This window comes from Micromys minutus, assembly GCF_963924665.1.
Source record: "Micromys minutus genome assembly, chromosome: 22".
NCBI classification, from domain to species: Eukaryota; Metazoa; Chordata; class Mammalia; order Rodentia; family Muridae; genus Micromys; species Micromys minutus.
Genome location: NC_137957.1, coordinates 41,463,425 through 41,487,090, shown reverse-complemented (window position 1 = coordinate 41,487,090; position 23,666 = coordinate 41,463,425). Strand labels below are relative to the sequence as shown.

General features: G+C 39.8%; 1 protein-coding gene across 3 annotated transcripts in view; it reads left to right on the top strand.

Annotated features, from left to right (window-relative positions):
- Positions 1-246: 246 nt before the first annotated feature.
- ANKS1B (ankyrin repeat and sterile alpha motif domain containing 1B) overlaps positions 247-23,666 on the top strand; it is a gene marked incomplete at both ends in the record, with an annotated part of 1,047,539 nt that continues 1,024,119 nt past the window's right edge. For all 3 annotated transcript variants that reach the window (XM_080935870.1, XM_080935862.1, XM_080935871.1), the window contains one exon: positions 247-380. In XM_080935870.1, coding sequence (XP_080791996.1) covers positions 247-380 — 134 coding nt within the window. The remainder of the gene's footprint in view (positions 381-23,666) is intronic.

The following is a 23,666-nucleotide window of genomic DNA, read 5'->3' as shown; positions in this document are numbered from 1 at the left end:
TGTGGGGGCGCGTCGCCGCTCGGCCAGCCCCTCTGCCCAAACACGGGCTGCTCCCCTTTGTAGAAGCTGCTCCGGGAAAAGGAGGACGGCGGCGTGCAGCTCCCTGCGCGAGGCTGCGGGGAATCTCAGCGTGCTGAAGCCCGGGCATCCTTCTAGGGTGGGGCGGGGAGGGCCCTGGGTTTTGGGGAGTGGACCTGGAGGAGGACCGGAGCAGGGAAAGGACTCTGTAGCGGACTCGGTGAGAGTATGGGGAAGGACCAGGAGCTGCTGGAAGCTGCTCGTACTGGCAATGTGGCTCTGGTGGAGAAACTCCTATCCGGCAGGAAAGGAGGGATCCTGGGTGGTGGATCCGGACCTCTGCCCCTGTCTAATCTGCTAAGGTAAGAACTGGCACCCACTGCGGGCGGGCGCGAGAGGTGGCAGTGTTTAGTACCCCCCTCGTGAGCATTGTGATGGGTACGTTCTCTCGTCAGGGGATTGCACCTGGATGTGTCAGCGATTCATTCTTAAATTAGGCAGGGAAACAGACCGTGTGTGTGTGTGTGTGTGTGTGTGTGTGTGTGTGTGTGTGTGTGTGAAGAGGAGGCAAGAGCCTCCCAGTAAGAATGATGCTTTAGACTCTTTGAGTAATTTTTAAAATAGCTTTTCCATCAATGCGTCCTCTAAGCTGCGGTGCAGAACTTGTACACGTACTGATGTTGCTAGAAGAAAATCGGCATGCCCGTTCCTGTTTGTGTTTGCAGCTGTGAAAGCCCACCCCCTTCTATTTGGCTATTTAAATGGGAAGCCACTGGATGCTTGCAGTTATCACTTGAAAGCCACAGACTTTCAGGATTGCTGCTACCTTTTCGTTCAGAAGGCATCAGCGGTAGGTTATGATCCCACGAAAACAAAGCCAGCGAACCTTTTGAGGAGATGTCAGTCAGAAGTGTGTAAAACTTGATGAGGCAGGTTAGACAGCTTCAGCCAGTACTTTGCGTTTCCCTGACAGAGCTGAGTGAAACTCAGGATGCTGGAAGCCACGTCCGGGCTTGGGGAGGTGTGTGTGGAAGACAGCAGAGGCCTTTTGATGTTAACATGTTGCAGGTGAGACAAATGTTGCTCAAAGGCTCTTTCTAAGGTGACAGTAAAAAAATGTCAAGGTCTTTATACACCATACATAAGCTAGAGAGAGCCGGGTTGACTTGTGTGTTTGAGAAACTATTAAAAGTTGAATGGATCAAATGAAATCGCTTAGAAGGCAGGAAGCCTGAAGAGCACTCACTAGATGAAATCCAAGGAAAGCCGTTCAGTTCTCAGGTTGTGTTTGTTCCGTTCGTCCTGTGTATTTTTGGAAGCATCTGTCATCATAGGTAGCTCTAGCTTCAAACATCTCTTATGCAACTTAGTGATACTTAAAAAAAAATTAAAACCTGAAGTGATTTTCTTGCTTAAAAGTAATTTGTATTACTTTTAATAAAAAAATAAAAAGTACATTATTTGGTGTGTGTGCATGCGTGCATACGTGTGTGTGTGTGTGTGTGTGTGTGTGTGTGTGTGTGTGGTGCCCGAGCTGTGCATGTCATCTGACCCATTCAGAAAGCAGAGGACAACTTGTGAGAGTCTGTTTCCTCCCTCTATCGTGTGGATTCCGGATACTCAGTTCTCAGATTTGAGAGTAAGCTATATCTTTATCCACCGGACTAGTGGTTCTCAACCTTCCCAATGCTGTGACCCTTTAATACAGTTCCTCATGCTGTGGTGACCCCCCAACCATAAAATTATTTTTGTTGCTACTTTATAACTGGAATTTTGCTGCTGGAACTTACCTTGCTGCAAGGTAAAAATATATATGTTTTCTGATAGTCTTAGGCAATGCTTGTGAAAGGGTCTTTTGATTCTCCAAGAGATTGCAAACCCTGAGGTTGAGAACTGATGCTCTGACCTCTTGTGCTGATGTCCTTAAGTGTTTGATACAAATTTTTGCATGGACATATTTTGTTATATACACAGGTTTTCTTAGGTTGTGGTCAGATGGTGCAATTACTTACAATATTGGCTCCGGGGAGAGGAAAAGTTTATATTACAGTGAAATGAACATGACTGAAAATGGTGAGATTTAAAGAGCCATGTATTATTATATATATACTTGGTGACAGTGACACTATTGGGATGGTATTTCATTGCAGAACAATGATTATGTATAGAAGCTCCGCCCCCAGTGGCTGTTAGACTTAGGAAAGGCAGCTATTCCTTGCACCCTCTTCCATTTTCAAATACAGGGAGGTAATATACACGTTTTAGACTAGAGTTTTGTTATTCGCCTGTAGATACTCTACAGAAAAAGTTTAGTTGCAATTTTAAATTACAAGTGAACTAGGTGTATTTGCAAGAGTATCAATACATAAGTATAAAAATGATTCTGGCTGGATACTAAAACAAGTTCCTTGAAGGTTGAAGATAATTCATTAGCAATGAGAGATTTAGTTAATTTCATGGGCACAAATTGAAACAAATGGTGTTTTCCGGATATTCTCTTTTCAGTTGTGTCAGTTTTGAAACAGAAACAGTTGTTTTAGGGTTAAAACACCAAGCATTTAATATTAGTAAATACAAGGAAAAGGCAAGAGCCACAATGTTCATCTGGAATGAGTTGCCTTTGTGACTGGTTGTGTTGGGTGGCCCTAGTAGCAATACAGGAGCACGCATGGGAAACAAGATGTATTCATGAGGGCAGTTTGAATCAAGTTGCAAAAATCACAGATAACACCAGTACCTTTCAGACTTGCATTTATTTATCTCACACCAACTGGACCACAGTCTTTTAATAGAATAGGAGCTGAAATTGTATTTGGGTGATCTTTTGAATAAAAGTTTTTCTAAGAAGACAAATTCTATGTGGTTATCACCTTATTTCATTAAGGCTTGCCATCAGAAACTCACGGGGTGACGGATGTGTGCTCTTCTCTTGCAAACATAATGGCACCTGGGAATGTTTTAATATTTTAGAGTGAATTTTGGAATAGGTTAGTCAGTCTCTTCTACTTGCTTTACTTCGTGTGTAGTATATTAATGGTGTCAGGTAGATGCTTGTATGTCTCATCTGGAGGCCAATACTCATTTCACAGATGAAAGATTAGAGTGTCCAAGGTCGCTTAATTAGTGATGCCAAGGATTTAAAACCCAGAGATTAAAATTTGCTTTACTGAGTCTTCAGTCATAAACAAAAATCTATTGTTTCAGAGTTTAAGGTGTGTGGTCAATTTGGTCAGTACAGTCTGAATGCTTTTTTTTTTTAAAGCTGTAAATAATAATTCCACTTAAACATCGTTTTGCCAAGAAAAAAATATTCCTTGACTGCCTCTTTGAGACCTAATTAGATACAAGTCTTTCGGAAGCTACTTTCTGTTTCCTTGTGGTTTATGACACCAGTTGTGGCTATGTCACGAGGAGGTTCGCTTGAGTGACATTACAGTTTTTAGTGGGCTTCAGAATGCCCTGAGATTAATTCCAAGGGCCATACTCACTGTGAAATCTTGGGAGGCAGAAATAGAAATCTAGGGTTTCCTAGGGTTTTTGTGAGTATTGAATGACATAAAAAGTAATAAATGAAGAACGTCTGATGCGTAGGTGTTCATTGTTAGAGTTCCTCAGGTGGCTGTAAAGACAGGAGAAACTATGTGACTTGATTTCTTCAGGTCTTGTTTAGTAAACTGGGAGGGAACTGCCACACTAAGATTTTCACTGGAATCAAAATCCTCGGGCAGAAAGGGGCCTTTAGTTCCAGATCTTACATGGTGTAGGGATTTCTTCTGCAAATCACCCCAAGCACCATCGACATTCACAATAAGGAGATTTAGTGCACACACACACACACACACACACACACACACACTTTTTTTTGTGGCAGGATCTTGTTATCTCTCTGAGGCTGATCTTGAACCCAGCATCCTCCTGCCTCAGCCTCCCGAGTATTAGATTACAGGCAGCTATTCTACTTTACCTTTTGATATCTGTGATCACAAAACATTCTAGTTTTTATTGACCTGAAATCCACTTTGCTGTAACTCTCAGCAGCGGGTACTGGCTTGGCTGATTGGGTCAATCCAAAAGTTGCTGAATTCATCTGCTAAGACAGTTCTGCAGGGACATGCATCTAACTGTAGTGTTTTCTTATAAATCCACTCCTTTTCATGGGAGAACTTCTGTTGCCTTTAACTGTTGGTGACTATAAGGTTTATGTGTTAAAATTCAAATTTTCGTGTTTTTTTTAAAACCATCCTTTTCAGACCTTTGAATATTCTCAAATTTCAAAATGTCCCACTGAAATATGACAAAAAATCATAAGAAGTAAATAATCTAGGTGTCAGTGTAGAATGCCATGGGGTTGATATACTGATGCATAAAATGCCACCTGATTATAAAAGAACATTCATAGCTTCATCATAGTTTTATAAGAAAAGTAGCTGTAAAGACTTGAAGTGTCCATTAATATGTCTGGCCATGGAACACGAGAATGGATACAGTGTTTATCTTTGAATGATGGGACTGTGGCCTATTTTTATTTATTTTTTAATTGTGCTTTTATGGATTATGTCACAAGACGGCATTATGTCTACTAAAATATGATACAATTAAATGATGACCATTGTATTATTGCTCTAAGACTTTGTGATAGATGGAGCTTTCTGAGCCACAAAATTGGCATCGGTTCATATTATTAATGAAATCTTCCAAGTACTTTCTCTTCTAACAACCCATGAAGCCAGATTACCCTCATCTGGTCCTTGTGAAAGTGTTGCTTAAACTCAGGTTATTCTTATGACATGTCAACTTGTTTTACCCTGAATTTGTAACCTGTGCATATCTTTTTTTGACTCCTGAGTCTGCTTAGCATGTTCCGCGTCGTCTGTGGATAAGCTTTATAACTTTTATTTATTGTCCTTCTAAATTCATGCGGCAGTTTACCTATGGCATTTCTTTGAACCATCCCTTTAGGTGTATGACTGTAAATTCTAACAAAGTCAGTGTAGTTTGCTTGTTTCTGCAAGTGAGCCTTCTGTGACTCCTAATTTGATGAACATTCCTTCTACCTGAATCTAAATCTTCTGGGTCTGGACATCTAACACTCACTTATTTCTTTTAAAAAAGTTTAAATTACATTTATTTATTGTGCACATATGTATATGGGGTGTGCACACGGAGATCAGAGGATGACTCGAGGGAGTTATACCTATTCTTCTCAACCTCTGGGTCTCAACCCCTTTAGTGGTGTCAAACGACCCTTTCACAGGGGCCACAGATCAGATATCCTGCACATTAGATACTTACATTGTGATTCCTAAAAGTTTCGAAAGTAACAACAAAAATAATTTTTGGTTGGGAGTCACCACAACAGGCAGAAGTGTATTAAAGGGTTGCGGCATTAGGGAGGTTGAGAACCACTGGTATGGGGGGATTGAATGCAGATCTTGAGGCTTAGGCTTAGTGTCAAGTGGCTTTACCACACTTAGCCTTATCAATAGCCCACACATGCTCCTTTTAAAAGCAGCCTAGCGTCTCTTATGATCTGTCTGTTTGCAGCTTGATTACATCTCTTTATCTGTGTGTCTCCTTTAGCTTGAAGATGATCCTCAACAGGGGAGAAAACAGAAATTACGAAGCATCAATTACTTGGCATTGCTAAAAATAATAGAGACCTATGATGGTCTAAAACCACCTAGGGGCTTATACTGCCAGATCATAAGATGATGTTAGGACCATTTACAGGCTACTCTTCAAACTTAGCCTTTTCTCTAGAAAGTGACTCCTTACCTCTCTCATCATCCCCTTTCATTTTTAGAAGAATCTGAGCTCACCAGGGCTCTCAGGTTGAGCCCCCTTTTCCTTTTCTATTCAGCTTATATACATAAAATTTCATCTTCTAAAACTATGTGCTTCATGAAACAGCTGCAAAACCTTTAAAATATACTTTCGGTACACTTTTTTATTCTAAGCAAAAGTAACTGTATTTATAATGTATTTTAATTTTTCACTGATCTTAATTAAGAATTATTTATATTTTAAATGATAAAAACATTATACTTTAAATAATAAAAACATTTCTTTTTTTATTTTTGAGAAAATAAGTACATCAATTCTCAATTTCCTCTCTACCTCACCCCTGCCCCAAACCCTCCTTGATGTTTTCCAACTTCATGGCCTCTTTTTCATTAATTGTTGATGTATGCATGCACTTATACATCCCTAAATATAACCTATGCAGTAGTCTGATCTTCCTAGAAAAGACTGTTTCTACCACTTTCAGCATTTGTTGGTTGACTGTATTTTTTTTTTTTTTGTGTGTAGGGTTAAGGCTATCTTCCTTGCACTTAGACTTATCTATTGTTGAGCTCATGTTTTGGCAGACATGTTGGTGAGTCTGTATAATACATGTAAGTCTGTATATAAATATACATACATAGTTTAATTTTTTCTCATTTGAGCTGACAATGCTCCTTCCAAGAGTAGAGATCACCTTACAAAATCCCCAACACCAGGGAAGCCATCTTTTGAGTTGTTGGTCCATGTTGTCCAAGAGACTCCCCAAACATATAGGCTATTGCTGTTACCCTTTGGCTCCCCTCCTCCCCAGAGGTGGAAAGTAAGTCTCTACTGCTGGAGACACTATACACTTGAGGTACAGGATCCAGAGATCCCTGAGCTTGAACTGACCCAAATGAATACTTCCTTCCTGCAGACTATCTTTCACAGTATCAGAAGATGCCATGCACCCTTCCAAAGTAGGGGAGCAACTAACAATTCTACTGAGCTATGACACCTGTGGGCCGTAGCACCACTAGTGGCATGGATGTTTTGGCAGTAACCAACTGCTCTCTGGTTGGACTTACAATCCACTTGATAAGAAGGAACTCATACCTGGTACTGGAAAGCTAGCTGGCAACCCAGGTCGAGTGAAGTCACAGATCCTGAAGAAGAACCTACAACTACTACTTTATTAAACCAGCATAATCCTTAACTAGGTATTTTTCAAAACTTAAAAAAAAATTCTTCAGAATTTAAAATATATTTAAGACAAAATGAAAGAACAGCATGTCTCCCACTTAATTATAAGATAATAAAGTTTCAATACCTTAGAAACTTTTTTAGGGTAACAAGGCAGAGACAGAGTTCTATTTAACTTGCTTTGCAATTCTGCTCCCTAGAGGACAGGAAAATGGTCAGGACACATTGTATGAGAAATGACTCCATTTTAAATTTATATATATATATATATATATATATATATATATATAATATATATATATAAATATATTAATAGCAAAAGTGGAGAAAGGGATAGATGGCAATACACTTTGGAGGACCACAGTTCCAGTCCTGGAGGCATGCTAGATGTCTCACAACCACCTGTAACTCCAGTTCCACCAGCAGATACTAATACCCTTTTGTGTCCTCTATGGTCACTGTTGCATGGCGTACATGTAACTAAAAATTAAAAATAAAATTTAAAATGGAAAAGAGTAAAAAAAAATTCTTCAAAGAGTTGAGTGTTATATGTAGTGCATTTCATGAATTGTTGTTGAGCATAAACAATCCTCTTCTTAAGATCCCCATGGGAAAAAGTAAATTAATAAGAAGTGGGAAGAAACAGTTTTCTGGTCACCAAGGACATATCAACAAGTTACCTTATAGTTTCTCAAATTTCGGATTCAACTCATGAGGTTCTTGGTGATAGGTAGAAGGAAATAAGAGGCAACTAGAAATAGAAACAAAAGCTTTGTAATTTTCACAACTATTTGGGCAGCTGGATTATTGGGGATCTGATAGGAGAAACTTGCTTTCAGAGATGCTGCATTTATTAAGTGGGATACATCACAAATAGAGCAGTTAAACCTCCCGAAGATGTTGTATCTGTAAAAATAGTCAAGTTGCAAGTGGGTTGTCTATTTTAGATAGTAATGATGTTTGAGGCGGTGATTGCACCATTGTGCTCAAGGAGCAGTGTCTGCCCAAGTGCACAGTGCCAGCTGCAAGATGAGTGTAAAGAGAGAGAGGAGGGGGAGTCTGGCATTGACCTCCTTCTCACTGAAGCAGAGCTTCCAGCTTCCTCTTATAAATAATGGAATGCGGTGGTGGCCGTAAGCTAGTGTGGCTAACCCAGTGTCTGCTAGTCATCTTTCTGTTCTGTTTTCTTGTGATGCCGTGATTAAAACCAGGGTATCCTACATGCTAGATGAATGTTCTGTCATTTACCTGTATCCCCAGGGTCTGGCTAGTTTTGCATTGTATAGTTCCTAGTGGGTGTGTATCTCAGTGGTTTTGTACCCAGTATGGAAGGGTGGGTACAACTCTGCCCAGACATCAAGAAGAACTGAATAGTGCTCAGCAGGGTGTAGACCTAGCAGTCTAACTTCTTAGGTGCCAGTAAACAATTTGATTAGTTCAGTGGTATACTGGAAACAGTTTATTTTGCATATGGGATAATTTGGGAAAAGTCTAAGATCCTACAAAATGTAGGCATTAAAGCAGACCATAATGAATATGAAGGGATAGAAAAAAAATTGTAATTTTAATGTACAGACCTGGAAAATATTTATTACATTTTAGTGCATTTGGTTTCCAGTTTAAGCACATTGCAGGATTGTTTAGTTAGTTAAAATTTGATATTTTGATTTCTCATAGGTGGTGGGTATGAGAGAATATTTTATGTTTGAAAAAGCAGGCTTACCTGCACCGTGCTCTCTCTTATGTGTGTGATGAACAGGTCATGCAAGTATTGGAGGCAGGCAGAGGTACAATGCCACGAAGACCTAATGACTTTCCTGTGTTATTTATCTCTGGGAGCTCTTCTTAGAGCTTTTCTTCCTTTTTTTTTTTTTTTTTTCAGTAGGATAATAAGTTGATTTTACATTTTTTTTTTTTTTGTGTGAAGTTAAGTGGAACTTTGAAATAGATTCTGTTGGGAACCTCTTGGCCTGGATATGGTAGTGGTGGGGTGCTTAGAGTAGGACTCGGGTGATGGCTTTAAAGTCTGAGGGTCTCAGGACTTTCTAGCCCTCTAACTGAAATGCCGACGATGACTTCTAAAAACTCCTAAAAAGTTTCTTGCTCTTTCTGAGGATAAAGGCTGCTGGTTTGTGTTGCTAACATCTGTAGCCTAACAGCAGGGGATTAAGTAATGTGGCCTTTGTTCTATCTCAGCCTGAACTGACTTTGTATATCTCAGACTCTGGCAGAGCCTCTCAGAAGACAGCTATATCAGGCACCTGTCAGCATGCACTTCTTGGCATCCACAATATTGTCTGGGTTTGGTTGACTGTATATAGGATGGGTCCTCAGGTGGGGCAGTCTCTGGATGGCCTTTCTTTCAGTCTCTGCTCAACACTTTGTCTTTGTATTTCTTTGTTCTCCCTTTTAAGAAGGACTGAAGCATCTACTCTTTGGTCTTCCAACTTCTTGAGCTTCATGTGGTTAGTGAATTGTATCTTGGGTTTTGCAAACTTTTGGGCTAATATCCACTTATCTGTGAGTGTATACCATGTGTATTCTTTTGTGATTGGTTTTTTTTTTTTTTTAATTTATTTTATTTTTATTCTTCTCAACTTTTAAAATGTATATTCTCTGCATTTACATTTCACATGTTATCCCTGTCCCACAATCCCATTTTAGTTTCTTTTTGGAGGCACTCAGAGCTATGAGTTTTTCTCTTAGCAGTTCTTTCATTGTATCCCATAAGTTTGGGTATGTTATGCCTTCATTTTTATTAAATTTTTCAATTTCTTTGTTTATTTCTTCCTTGACCAAGTTATCATTGAGTAGAGCATTGTTCAGCTTCCATGTGTATGTGGCCTTCCTGTTTTTGTTGTTGCAAGAACATTACTTTCTTGCTTTTCCTAGGGTGTGGTTTCCCTCCTTGTGTTGGAGTTTTCCATCTATTATTCTTTGTAGGGCTGGCTTTGTGGAAAGATATTGTGGGAATTTGATTTTGTCATGGAATATCTTGGTTTCTCCATCTATGGTAATAGAGTTTTGCTGGGTATAGTAGACTTGGCTCGAATTTGTGTTCTCTTAGAGTCTGGATGACTTCTGCCCAGGATCTTCTAGCTTTTATGGTCTCTGTTGAAAAGCTTTGTGTAATTCTGTTGGGTTTGCCTTTATTGGCTACTTGATCTTTTACCCTTACTGCTTTTAGTATTCTTTGTGCATTTGGCATTTTGACTGTTATGTGATGGGACAAATTTCTTTTCTGGTCCAGTCTATTTGGAGTTCTGTAGATTTCTTGTATGTTCATGGTCATCTCTTTATTTAGGTTAAGGAAATTTTCCTTTATAATTTTATTGAAGGTATTTACTGGCCCTTTAAGTTTGGAATCTTAGCTCTCTATTATTAGGTTTGGTCTTGTCATTGTGTCCTGGATTTCCTGGATGTTTTGGGTTAGGAGCTTTTTGCATTTTGTATTTTCTTTGACTGTTGTATCAACGATTTCTATGGTATCTTCTGCCCATGAGATTCTCTCTTCCATCTCTTGTATTCTGTTGGTGATGCTTGTGTCTATGACTCCTGACCTCTTTCCTAGGTTTTGCATCTCCAGGGTTGTCTCCCTTTGTGTTATCTTTTATATTTCCCTTTTTAGATCCTGGATGGTTTGTTCAATTTCTTAACCTGTTTGTTATTGTTTGCCTGTATTTCTTTAAGGGATTTATTCATGTCCTTCCTCAAGTCCTCTATCATTATCATGAGATATAATTTTAAATCTGAATCTTGCTCTTCAGGTGTGATGGGGTATCCAGGATTTGCTTTATTTGGAGAATTGGGTTCTGATGATGCCAAGTAGCCTTGGTTTCTCTTGCCTATGTTGCTTTTTTGCTTGCCTCTTACCATCTAGTTATCTCTCGTGCTACCTGTTGTAGTTTTCTCTGACTGGAGCCTGTCCTTCTTGTGATCCTGATTGTGTCAGAACTCCTCAGTGTCCAGGTGTCTCTGTGATGCTCTGATTCTGGTGTCCTGGGATCCTGAGTGTGTCAGAGCTCCTGGGAGTCAAGCTGCCTCTGAGATACTAAAGTCCTGATCAATTTTAGGAATTATTATAGGATCATTATAAGACTTAAGAACCCATCTATTTGTGTGTATAGTGTTTCTATTATACAGTACATCTTCAGAGATCTGCAGAGGGGTTTGCTATTACTTAATGATTGTCATATAGGTTTAATAACAACAGGAAAAGCATATTAATAGCAGGAATCTTTCCTCACATGAATCCCTTACAGCCTTGCTTAATAAGGGCAAGTCTGTCAAAGATTATTTAATAATCTGAAGCAGGTCATCTCAAGATGATCACCTGCTAGTTATTAGCTCATCCTCTATGGCACCTGATAAGATTCGTTGAGGGAGAATGAAATAAAGGTTTGGTTAAAGGCTACATTTATTTTTCTGGTTTATTCTACTACAGTGCTTGAAGAGTGTTAGTCTCTGAACCTGTTTTTTATGAGTACTGCTTTCTTACTAAGTTGTAGTGGCTTTGTGTATCTAGCAATATAATGGAACATTGGTTTACTCATGCTATAGGCATTGGGACCCTGTGCAAGAGTAGCTTCTTATTTAAAATGGGTGATTACTTCTGTTTACACCACCATAGACTGTCTGCTCCCACTGGTCACTATTTAACCAAAATTGACAGATCAAGTCATGGTTGACACCTTTGCATCTAAACAGGCAGCCTTCCTGTTTGGTATTTCACTTTCTCATGCCACATTTCCTGTATGCTTTCTTATCAAGTATCCTGGAGTAGACAAAATGGTTTCTATACTTTTATAATTATTGCACTCACTTTGCCCATAGTTTTTGCTCCAACTGTTCCTCCCGTAAAGGGAGACAGAGGTAACTTGTTGGCTTTTTGTCAATTTAACATAAATTAGAACCACCTGTGGGCATGTCTGCAGCACATTTTCTTGATTCCTTGAGTGTGTGGAAGGGCCCAGAAGAAACCCACTGTGGGCGGTGCCGCCACTGGGCAGGTAGTTCTGGGTTGTATAAGAAAGCAAGCTGAGCAAAGCCATGGACAGCAGGCTAGTAAGCTGTGTTCCTCCAGGGTCTCTCCAACAGTTTCTGTTTCAGGGAGTCCTGGTTTCCCTTTATGAGGTACTGTTAATGGTAAGTAAAGCAGGGAAGCTGATCTTGTGAGCCAAGTAGCTGGGCTGCATCGTGGGAAGTAGGTTCAGAACAAGTATTGGATCTTTAAATTAGCAGTCTAGCAGGGCAGGGCTGGTGCATGTTTTAAATCCCAGCAGTAGGGAAGCAGAGGGAGGCAGTTCTCTGTGAGTCAAAGCCAGCCTGGTCTATAAGTTCCAGGACAGCTAGGAATGCAGTCTTGAACCCCTATCCCTCCTCATCTCCACCTCCCACCCCCATCCCATTGTAAAAAAAACCAAACTAAACAACAAAACTGAAGAGGAGTGTGGAGTGTTCTTTTGGCAGCGTTGCTGTCCTGTGTGTCCATCTGAGGGGTTAATACCCCCTTTAACGAGTGAGCGAGCCAGTGCCGGTGCTCTCCTCCTCCTTACCTTCACCCCAAACTGCTCTGGGGGAGCCGGCAGTTAAGTGATACCGAGTTGAGATTGATTGGTAAAGCTGTTAGGAAAAAAACCTCTCATTATTTTCATTGGATGAGACAGCAGAACCTTAGGCAGAAATAGCATAGCTGGGCTGTGCAGCTTTGTGGCAGTGTGAATGGAATAGTCTCTGCTTGGTTCCTAAGAGGGATTAAATAAAGGAGTCATTATCCTTCCTACGAGACAGAAGAGGAGGACATGGCTGGTGATAAAGAGGCTCTCAAAAAATTTAATTTCTAGAACTTTTGTTGTTGTTGTTGGTATTGGGGCTCAAATACAGGGCAAGCTAGACATGCACTTTACCATGAGCTACATACATGCCTAAACTTTTGATTGGATTAATAATTCAGATAGAAACATCTAGTGTGTGGTTTTCTTCCAGAAGTTCTTTTCCAGCTGTATGTAGTTGTTACATAGTTACAGGTGAGGGCTATGCGGTAGAGTCAGGGGACAGTTTCAATATCTACTGTGGTTTGAGATTTGAATCAATGTTTTAGGTAGGCTTCTTTTGACTTAAATATTTTATGTTGCAAGTTGATTTCAGTGTCCACGTGATTCCATAAACATCACTGTACAGGACTGTGTAAACAATATCGTACATTTGAAGTTTTTGCTTGGGATTCCAGTTTTTTTTTTTTTTTGCTTTTTGAGCCTCCCCCACTTTCTCCCTTCTTCTCTTTGTTGTTTACTTTGTCCCTCTCCTTCCTCTTTCTCTTATAAATTACTCTTAGTCACTCAGGGATTTTGCTTTCTCTTCTCACTAATCTACATTTGAAGAACCTATGTCATATACACATATATTGAGTGTAATATTCAGTGTTTTAAAAGTGTTGAGAACTGCTGTATTGTTTACAGGGTTGTTTCATATGGATGCTAGTGTGGAGACCTGTGAGTAGAGAGCCAAGTGTTTGTGGGGAGCCGTGAACTGTCAAGTTGAGTTCTGCATTGTTTCTTGTTGGGGGTGGTCTGTCATTCTGAATATTGGAAGATATTGAGGACGCCATCAGAGGACAATGTGAAAGCTTACAAATGACAGTCAAACTGTTGCTTAGAACTTAAAACAGGTTTTTGGCTGCTATGTAATAGGATGTACATAGACCAAGCTCACTCTATTCAACCAAACACAAATCTGACTGACCAACTCAGTCGGGATTTATAGAACAGACAACCAACCAATTATTTCAATGGGTATTGATTTTGTGGATTCTAAACTTGAAGGGGGTAATCTCTTCCAGGTCCCAGTGCTAGTAATGGATAGTTTTATGAAGCGTATATACACTGAGGTATAAGCTACTGTTCAAGTACCTTACAGTGCCACCTGAATACTGGCACAAAGAAAGAGTTAAAATATTAAAACATTTTAAATTCTGCATGGGAAGCATATGCAGGGAACCTGAGATGGGGAGGTACTATTTCATCTTGTAGGATGAACAGAAAGTTTGGGTATTTTAGGTAGAAGGAACAGTCTATCCAGCAACAGTGTGTGGAAGTGTAGAATGTGGTTCAGAAATGTAACTGGTCTGTTTTAATGGACAAGAAGTAAGTCTAGAAATTGAGGGCTTCCTGGGGTTTCCATAAGGAGTTTGAACTTATCTTGAAGGCCATAGATCTGTATTAACTTTTTGGTTTTTTTAATGTAATATATCAGTTATCCACTTATGATGGTAGTAACATGACTGTTTTAATACTTTGAGTAAAACTTGGAAGTTACAATCTTTCTCTATTACTTGAGAATTTTCCCTCTAGCGGGTTCTATGTACCTATCTGATAAACCATTCCATTTTGGATTCTGGATTTTTTTTTTTGCTTAATAGTGTATGATGTGTTTCCAGTGTGATTAGTCTTCATAAATTTTTTCTTTTCCTTTTATTCTTCTCTCACACATTGCGTCCTGATCACAGTTTCTTCTTTTCTCCACTCTTCCCAGGTCCCTCACCACTCACTTGAGAAAAAAGTAGGCCTCCAAGGATGTCAACTAAACATGGCATAAAAAGTTACAGTAAGACTAGACACAATTCCTAATATCAAGGCTGGATGAGGCAAATGAGTCAGAGACAGCCCACTGTTAGACTCTCATAAGAACATTGCCACAGAACCAGAACATATATGCATAGGACCTTGCTCAGAACCATGCAGAGTCCAGATTGTCCCTTTCATGTCTGTGATCCCATATGAGCCCTGCTTATTCTGGTCTGTTTTTGTAGTGTCCTTGACTCTGGCTCCTGAAACTTCCCTCCTCTGCCATCTTTGGCAGACATCTCCTGGCTCTACCTAATGTTTGGGTCTCTGATCTGCTCCCATCAGAGGTATGGCTCTAAAGTTGGACCAGTCCTTGGTTGGCCATTCCTACAAGTTGTGGGCCACCATTACCCCAGAACATTTTGGAGGCAGGAAGGATTGTAGGTTGAAGGTTTTGTGGCTGGGTTGGTGTCCCACATCCACTGCTGGGAGCCTTGTCTGGTTATAGAAGAGGGCCAGTTTAGGCTCTATATTCCCCATTGCTAGGAGTCTTCACTAGCATCACTATTGACAATTTCAAGCCATTTCTACTGCATCAAGTTTCCATATTGCTCCCCAAATGTCCCCAGTACTCCTCAACTCTGATCCCTGAGTTCCCTGCTAAGAGTTTTTGGGGTTGCTTGTGTTTACTCTCATACCATCCACAAATAGCAATCCTTTGATGTCTTTCTTTCCAATCTGTATCCCCTTGATCTCCTCCACTTGTTTTATTGCTCCTGATAGAAAATCAAGTTCTATATTGAATAGATGCCAAGAAAGTGGACAACCCTGTCTTTTTCCTGAATTTAGTGGAATTGCTTTTGAGTTTTTCTGTTAAATTTGATGTTGGCTATAGCTTCCTATAAATTGCCTTTATAATGTTTAGGAATGTTCCTTGTAGCCTTGATCTCTCCAAGACTTATTATAAAGGGGTATTGGATTTTGTCAGAGGCCTTTTTAGCATCTAATAAGATGATCATATGGCTTTTTTCTTTTAGTTTGTTTATATGGTAGATTATATTAACTGATTTTTCATATGTTGAACCATCCCTGTATCTCTGGGATGAAGCCTACTTGATTACTGTGGATGATGTTTTTGATGTATTCTTGGATTCAGTTTTTGAGTATTTATTGATATCTTCGCATCATTGTTCATAAGTAAAATTAATCTGAAATTCTTTCTTGAGTCTTTTTGTGGTTTCGGTACAGAGTGACTGTAGTCTCATAAAAGGAATTTGGTAATATTCTTCTATTTCTATTTTATGAAGTAATTTGAGGAGTATTGGTGTTAGTTCTTTGAAGGTCTGGTAGAACCTTCTGACTAAATTGCTAAAACCACTTGACCCTGGGCTTTTTTGTTTGTTTGTTTGTTTGACTGGGAGACTTTTTAAAATAATCATTTTATTCATTTACATTTTCAAATTTTCCTTCCCAGTTACCCCTCCACAACTCCCCCTCCCAATCCCATCCCCCTTGTTTCCCCTCCCCTTTGCCTCTAAGAGGGTGTTCCTCCACTCACTCTCTAAAAGTGTCTCTCTGCTCTAGCTTCCCCCTACCCTGGGGTATCAAGCTTTCACAGGACCAAAGGCTTCACTTTCCATTGATAATCAGACAAGGCTACACATGTATCTATCTGGAGCCATGAATCCCTCCATACATACTCTTTAGTTGGTGTGTCTCCTTTTTTATTTCCAATTCTGTTTATTTGAGTATTCTGTATTTTAGTTAGCTTGGATTAGAGTTTGTCTATCTTGTTGATTATCTCAAAGAACTCTTTGTTTCATTGATTCTTTGTATTGTTCTTTGTTTTTATTTTATTGATTTTAGCTTTCAGTTTGATTATTTTCTGCCATCTACCCCTTTTGGGTGTGTTTGCTTCCTTTAGTTCTAGAGCTTTCAGGTGTGCTGTTAATTTGCTTGTATGAGATCTCTTCATTTATGTAGGCACTTAGTGCTATGAATTTTCCTCTTCACACTACTTTCATTGTGTCCCATAAGTTTGGGTATGTTGCGTACTCATTTTCATTGAAATCTAGAAAGACTTTAATATCTTTATTTGTGTTTTGACCAAGTTTTCATTCAGTAGAGTTGCTCAGTTTTCATGAGTGTATAGGGTTTACTGTTGTTGAAATTCAGCCTTGACCCATGGTAGTCTGATAGGATGTAAAGGGTTGTTTTAATTTTATTATATCTGCTCAGACTTTGTGACTGACAATATGGTCAATTTTGGAGACATTTCTGTGAGGTGCAGTGAAGAAAATGTCTTATTTTGTGTTTGGGTGAAATGTTCTGTTAAGTCCATTTGGTCCATAATGTATGTTAGCTCCAATATTTATCTGTAGAGTTTTTGTCTGGATGACGTGTCTATTGGTGAGAGCAGGGTATTGAAGTCTCCAACTATCAATGTATGAGGGTCAACGTGTAATTTAGACTTTAGTAATGTTTCCTTTACAAACCTGGTTTGCCCTTGCGTTTGAGGCATAGATGTTGAGAACTGAAAGATCATCTTGGTGGATTTTTCCTTTTATGACTATGACCTTCCCTGTCTCTTTTGATTAATTTTTGTTTGAACTCTATTTTGTTAGGTATTAGAATGGCTACACCAGCTTGCTTCTTAGGCCCATTTTCTTGGAAAATCTTTTTCTAGCCCTTTACTTTGAGATAATGTCTATCTTTGATGTTGAAGTTTTTTTTTTTTTTTAATTATTCAGCAGTAGGATGGATTCTGTTTCCTCATCCATTCTATTAGTGTTAGTCTTTATATTAGGAAGTTGAGTCCAATGATATTGAAAGATATCAAAGACCAATGAGTTTTAATTCCTGTTGTTTTGTTTGTTGTTGGTAGTGTGTGTGTGTGTCTTTCCCTTCTTTTGGTTTTTCTGATGTGAGATTATTTGTTTTCATGGGTTAGCTAACATTCTTGAGTTAAAGTTTTTTTTTCTTCTAATACCTTCAGTAGTTTGTGAATAGATATTGTTTACATTTGATTTTATCATGATATATCATGTTTTCTCCATCTATGATGATTAAAAGCTTTGCTGATGTGCTGGCTGGTTTTGTGTCAACTTGACACAAGCTGGAGTTATCAGAGAAATGAACCCCAGTTGAGGAAATGCCTTTATGAGATCCAGCTGTAAGGATCTCAACTAGTAATTAAGTGGGGAGGGCCCAGCCCATTGTGGGTGGTGCCATCCCTGGTCTGGTAGACCTGGGTTCTATAAGAAAACAGGTTGAGCGAGCCAGGGGAAGCAAGCCAGTTAGTAACATCTCTCCATGGCCTCTGCATCAGCTCCTGCTTCCTGACCTGCTTGGGTTCCAGTCCTGACTTCCTTTGGTGATGAACAGCAATGTGGAAGTGTAAGCTGAATAAACCCTTTCCTCCCCAACTTGCTTCTTGGTTATGATGTTTTGTGCAGGAATAGAAACCCTAAGTTAGGCAGCAGGGCATAGCATTCTGGGCATAGCATTCTGGTCCTGCCTTTGTGGTTCCCTAGAGTTTGTAGAACATCAGTCCAGGCTCTTCCAGCTTTGGGAATGGCATCTTTATTGAGAAGTCAGGCATCTTTATTGAGAAGTCAGGTATAATTCTAATAGGTCTGTCTTTATATGTTAGTTGACCTTTTCCCATTACAGCTTTTAATATTCATTCTTTTTTTCTGTTTAGTGTTTTAAAAATTATGTGGTGATGGGATTTTCTAGTCTAATCTATTTGGTGTCATATAAGCTTCTTTTACCTTTATAGGCATGTTCTTTTTTTAGGTTAGGAAATTTTTCTTACTTTGTTAAAAATATTTTCTGGGATTTTGACCCGATGTTCTTCTCTTTCCTCTATTCCTATTATTCTTAGGTTTGGTCTTTTCATAGTGCCCCAAATTTTTGGACATTTTGTGTCTAGATATTTTTAGATACAACATTTTTTTCCTGAAGAATATATTTATGCCATCTATTGTTTCTTCCATATCTGAGATTCTGTCTTCCATCTATATTCTCTTGGTAATGTTTGTATCTGTAGCTCTTGTTCATTTACAAGGATTTTCTGTTTCCGGAATTTCCTCCCTTTGTTTTCTTTCTTGGTTGTACTTCCATGTTCAGGTGTTGATCAGTTTTATCAGTTTCCTTCAGGTGCTTGTTTTCTTTCTTGGTTTTCTTGAAGGAATCAATTCATTCCCTCTAATTTTTTTATTTCATTTCTTTGGTGTTTTCTTTTTCTTTTTGAGGGGACCTCTTATCATCTTCGTAATGTTGGTTTTAAGACTTGTTGGGTACCACATTGGAATATTGTCAGGACTTACTGTAGTAGGATGACTGTATTTTGGCAGTGACGTACGGTTTGGGTGACTGTAGGTCTATGTGTGATTCTGTGTTTGTTTTTGTTGGATGAGCATTTTGATTTTGGTTTGTTTCTTTATTGGTTTCTGGTCTTGGTAGTTGGTGGTTGAGTACAGAGTCTCTACCTGAATAAGGAGCTAAAGTTCTGAGTCAGGGCATGTTCTGGTCTAGCAGGGGATCCTCTAATGGAGCAGGGGTTCTGGCTATGGGTGTGATCTGTGTTTCTGACCCTTTGTATGGCCTCGGAGTGAGGAACTTCCACTAGAGCTGTGGCCATTATTTTTATTGCTGTCTAATATAGAGTCTTCAGAGACTTATTGTACCCCAAAATCACATGATTGTTAAGTATGCATTTCCTGATCTTACCCCAGATCCATAGAATTTTTAGGTATAAAAACCTGGAAATATGCATTTAACAGATTTTCTTCAGATGATTACGTATGTGCAGTTAAGTTGGGAACCTGTGATCTGCTGTGTATACTATTCTCTAACCATTTCTATAGCTTGCTGGGTGAGTTTTATCTTACTTGCTTTTCATAAGTGATTCTATGAATCTCTTCACAAGCCATTGTTTCTATCAACTGCATCTTTAGAATTCACATCCAGAAGTGGAATCACTCCTATTGTGTGTCCCTGGTACACTGTATTATGTGCTATATAGCTGAGTCTCGCAACAATTGCACAAGGTTGTTGCTAACCATCATCTTTCCTGGGATGAAAACTCAGGAAAGTTGCATAATTTGCCCAAAGTTATAGATAGTAAGTAGCAGATCTGAGATTCAGATCCGGGCATTTTTGACCCCAAAGGTCGTCCTCTCATTGCTGTTTTGCTTCTTAGTTACATAAGGATCAATGCCATCCTGGGTTAAAGAATAAAAATAGCTATATACTTTAGTGTATAAATAGTGCTTTCCTGTAATATTATACAGGCCTCATCTCCATTCTACATAGTTCCCAGTTTTGCTTTTCTTTGTTGACAGTTTCACAGCAATAGCAATAATTAGCTTTAACTTTTTTCTTGACACAAACAGTAAAATGAAAGTTAAAGATGTTTCAAATTTTCTTGTGAACCATTTTATTTTAAAATAGTACAGTTGTCCTATTAAAATTCTACTTTTTGTATTAAGGTGCATGTGTGTGTGTTTGTGTGTGTGTGTGTGTGTGTGTGTGTGTGTGTGTGTGAGTGTGTGTGTGTGTGCACCAATGAAGTTTAATGAGGGTTTCTTATAGAAGCAAAGGCAATTTGCCAGTGTCTATACCATTAAAAGGAAATACTCCTTCTCTCTCCTTGGCAACCATTAATTGCTTTTACGTAAGACCAATACAGGTGTGAATGTACACAGCCAAACATTGGACTGATCATGGGATCCCCAGTGGAGAAGTTAGGGCAAGGAGTGTAGAAGCTGAAGGGGTTTGCAACCCCATAGGAAAAACAACAATATCAATCGCAAAGACTCCCCAGAGCTCCCAGGGACTGAACTGCCAACCAAAGAGTACACATGAGTGGATCCATGGCTCCAGCCACTTGTGTGGCAGAGGGTTGCCTTATCAGTAGGAGGGAGAAGCCCTTGGTTCTGTGAAAGCTCGATGCCTCAGTGTAGGGGAATGCCAGTGTGTTGAGGTGGCAGGGGGAGGGAGAGGGGGATAGGGGCTTGTGAGTAGAAACTGGGAAGGGGGGTATAACATTTGAAATGTAAATAAATAAAATAACCAATAAAAAATGTAGGCCCCTGGTAACCTGTTTCTATCAGCTGGGCCTCACCTAAACATTCCACAGCCTACCAAAACAGAGCCCCTAGCTTTGGTGAATGTGTTCAAAACATTTGCCTATGGGGACATTTGAAGTTTCATACTGTAACATTCATGTATTCACTCATGAGAAAGCAGAGGTTAGGAGCGGGGCATGGAAGGAATCTTGTTCTGATGTTCAGTGTAAGCTCTCTCTCAATGGGTAGGCCTCGTTAACATCTTTGTGCTTTGGCCTCTGTATTTGTAGGACAGGATGAAAATGTATCTTACTGAGTTACAGGACTAATTCAGGTATTTGTGGCCTGCTTTGGTCTGGAACAATTAGTTCATCAATTTTAAGTAACTTTTATAATGTCTATTATTTTACTTAATCAGTTTTTTTTTAAACTGATACATTTATAAGTTAGGTTTTACCACAGGCACATATGGTACCATCTAAGCTTTCTGTTTTGGAATACACCTTCAGTGGATAAGGAGAAGAGTTGAGAAGGAACTTGGATCAAACAGTGGAGTGCCTGGCACATAGGAATGGGAAATACTTTTATTGATGTACATCCATGACTGTATGAATAAGTCATCAAGCATTCATAATTATTAATCTAATGATAAAGATCACATACTTGAGTGGGAAACTAGGATTTTTGCATTGTACCAGGTGTGTGTGTGAGAGAGAGTATGTGTGTGTGAGAGAGTGTGTGTGAGAGAGTGTGTGTGAGAGAGTATGTGTGAGAGAGTGTGTGTGAGAGAGTGTGTGAGAGAGAGTGTGTGTGAGAGAGTGTGTGAGAGTGTGTGTGAGAGAGTGTGTGTGAGAGAGTGTGTGTGAGAGAGTGTGTGAGAGAGTGTGTGTGAGAGAGTGAGTGTGTGTGTGTGAGTGAGTGTGTGTGTGAGAGTGTGTGTGTGTGTGAGAGTGTGTGTGTGTGAGAGTGTGTGTGTGTGAGAGTGTGTGTGTGTGAGAGTGTGTGTGAGAGTGTGTGTGTGAGAGTGTAGGTCAGAGTTGCAGGAGTTGATTGTTTACTCAGGGATCTATGTCAGGTCCTCAGTCTTAGTCTCAGGTGTATGCTTAGACTAATCCATTTTGACATTTTTAAAAAGAGACTAAGAAACACTTATTTTAATGCAGTTTCATCGGTTTGGGGTTGATTTAATGGTTTCTTATGATTGGAACAAAGCCCTGAATCTTGACAGCAAGTCCTTCAGGGGTGCTGTGCTCCCTTCATTGCTTGCTGTTGGGGGAATTTGACCCCATTGATGATGACTCTTAGTCACTTGTTAATGATGGAGGCTGTCAAACTCGTTTATGTGAGGTTGTGCTTTTCAACTATGTAGATAATAAATACTTCTTGCTTTATCAAACTTTTAAAAACTGTATTCACTGGAACACATGGATTTATCGTGGTGCACCACAGCCATTGCTGTGAGGTTAAATGTCATTATTTTGATGCAGTGATTGTTTTAGAGTCAGTAACAGCCCTTTTAAGATGCCGTGGAACCATTCTCAGCACATGTCCTCGCTTTGGCCATTCTAAAACGACAATGAACTCTTTAGTCCTGGAATCGATCCTTTCTTCCAGAGATACAGTACCTTTTGTTGGAAGGTGTTAAGTAGAGCTCGAATTTTGGTACTGGGTATATTCATGACTTTAGCAATGTCTTGAACATTTACCAACCTCTTCTCATTGCTCTCCGGTAGGAGTGAAAAACTCTGCGTATTTATCTACACACAGAAGTGTACATATCTGTCTGTAGTTACTAAAAACCTTGAAGGTGTTTTCCTTTTTTTCATGTGTTTGTGTGTGGTGTGAGTATGTGCACATGGGCGTTCACACAAGAATGGTACATGTGTGCATGCTAGTTTGTGTGTGTGTGTGTGTGTGTGTGTGTGTGTGTGTGTGTGTGTGTGTGTGGAGATTCATGTTGGCACTCTGCCTCCATTGCTCTCCACCTTGTTCTTTTGAAGCAGGGTCTGTTAATCGAACCCAGAGCTCTCTGATCACCAGCCAGCTTGATTCTGTGATCCCCTGTCTCCACCTTCTGAGACAGGATTATAAGAAAGCCTTAATACCCACCTTGCATTTATGTGGGTTCGGGGGATACAAACTCTTATCTTTCCCTTGGGTGGAAGTGACTTAACTACTGAGCCATCTCCACAGACCCACGTGTTTTTAATGTGGACTATTAGTTCTAGCCCTATTCCACAAACAAACGTAATTCTAGGTTTCCCCTTCTTGCATTGATAACTTCCCTTATCTTTCTAGGGTTTTGTTTTCTTTGTATATGCATGTTTTAGTTCGGGTTTTACTGCTGTGAACAGACACCATGACCAAGGCAGCTCTTCTAAGGATAGCATTTAATCGGGGCTGGCTTACAGGTTCAGAGGTTCAGTCCATTATCATCAAGGCAGAAGCATGGCAACATCCAGGCAGGCATGGTGCAGGAGGAGCTGAGAGTTGTATGTCTTCATTTGAAGGCTGCTAGTGGAAGACTCACTTCCAGGCAGCTAGGATGAAGGTCTTCTAGCCCACACCCACAGTGACACACCTACTCCAACTAGACCACACTTACTCCAACAGGGCCATACTTTCTAATAGTGCCTCTCCTTTGGGCCGGGCATATACAAATTATCACAGTGACTTATGTGATAAAGCTCCTCTTGTCTAGGCATTCTTCTCCACTACTATCTCCTTTCCTTCTGTAATGGACTCTTACCCCCTTTGGGAGTTGACTCCCCATGTTAGGCTGCTCCTCTCCATAGATAAACTTTTCGTGTGTCTCAGGCTCCAACTTTCTATGCTGATCCACAGTTATAGGGGAACACCCGTTTCAACCTGCATGGGCTCAGACTTCACCTTTGCGTGTGGCTGCTCTCTTTATACTGCCTGACCTCTAGCACCTATACCAGGATGGTCCCTTCTGTCAACCTCATCTTTGTCTGAGGGGTGCTCTTCTTTCAGTCCAGCCCTCCACAGGGGATGCTTTCTTACTTCAGCTCTGTTACTCCACACT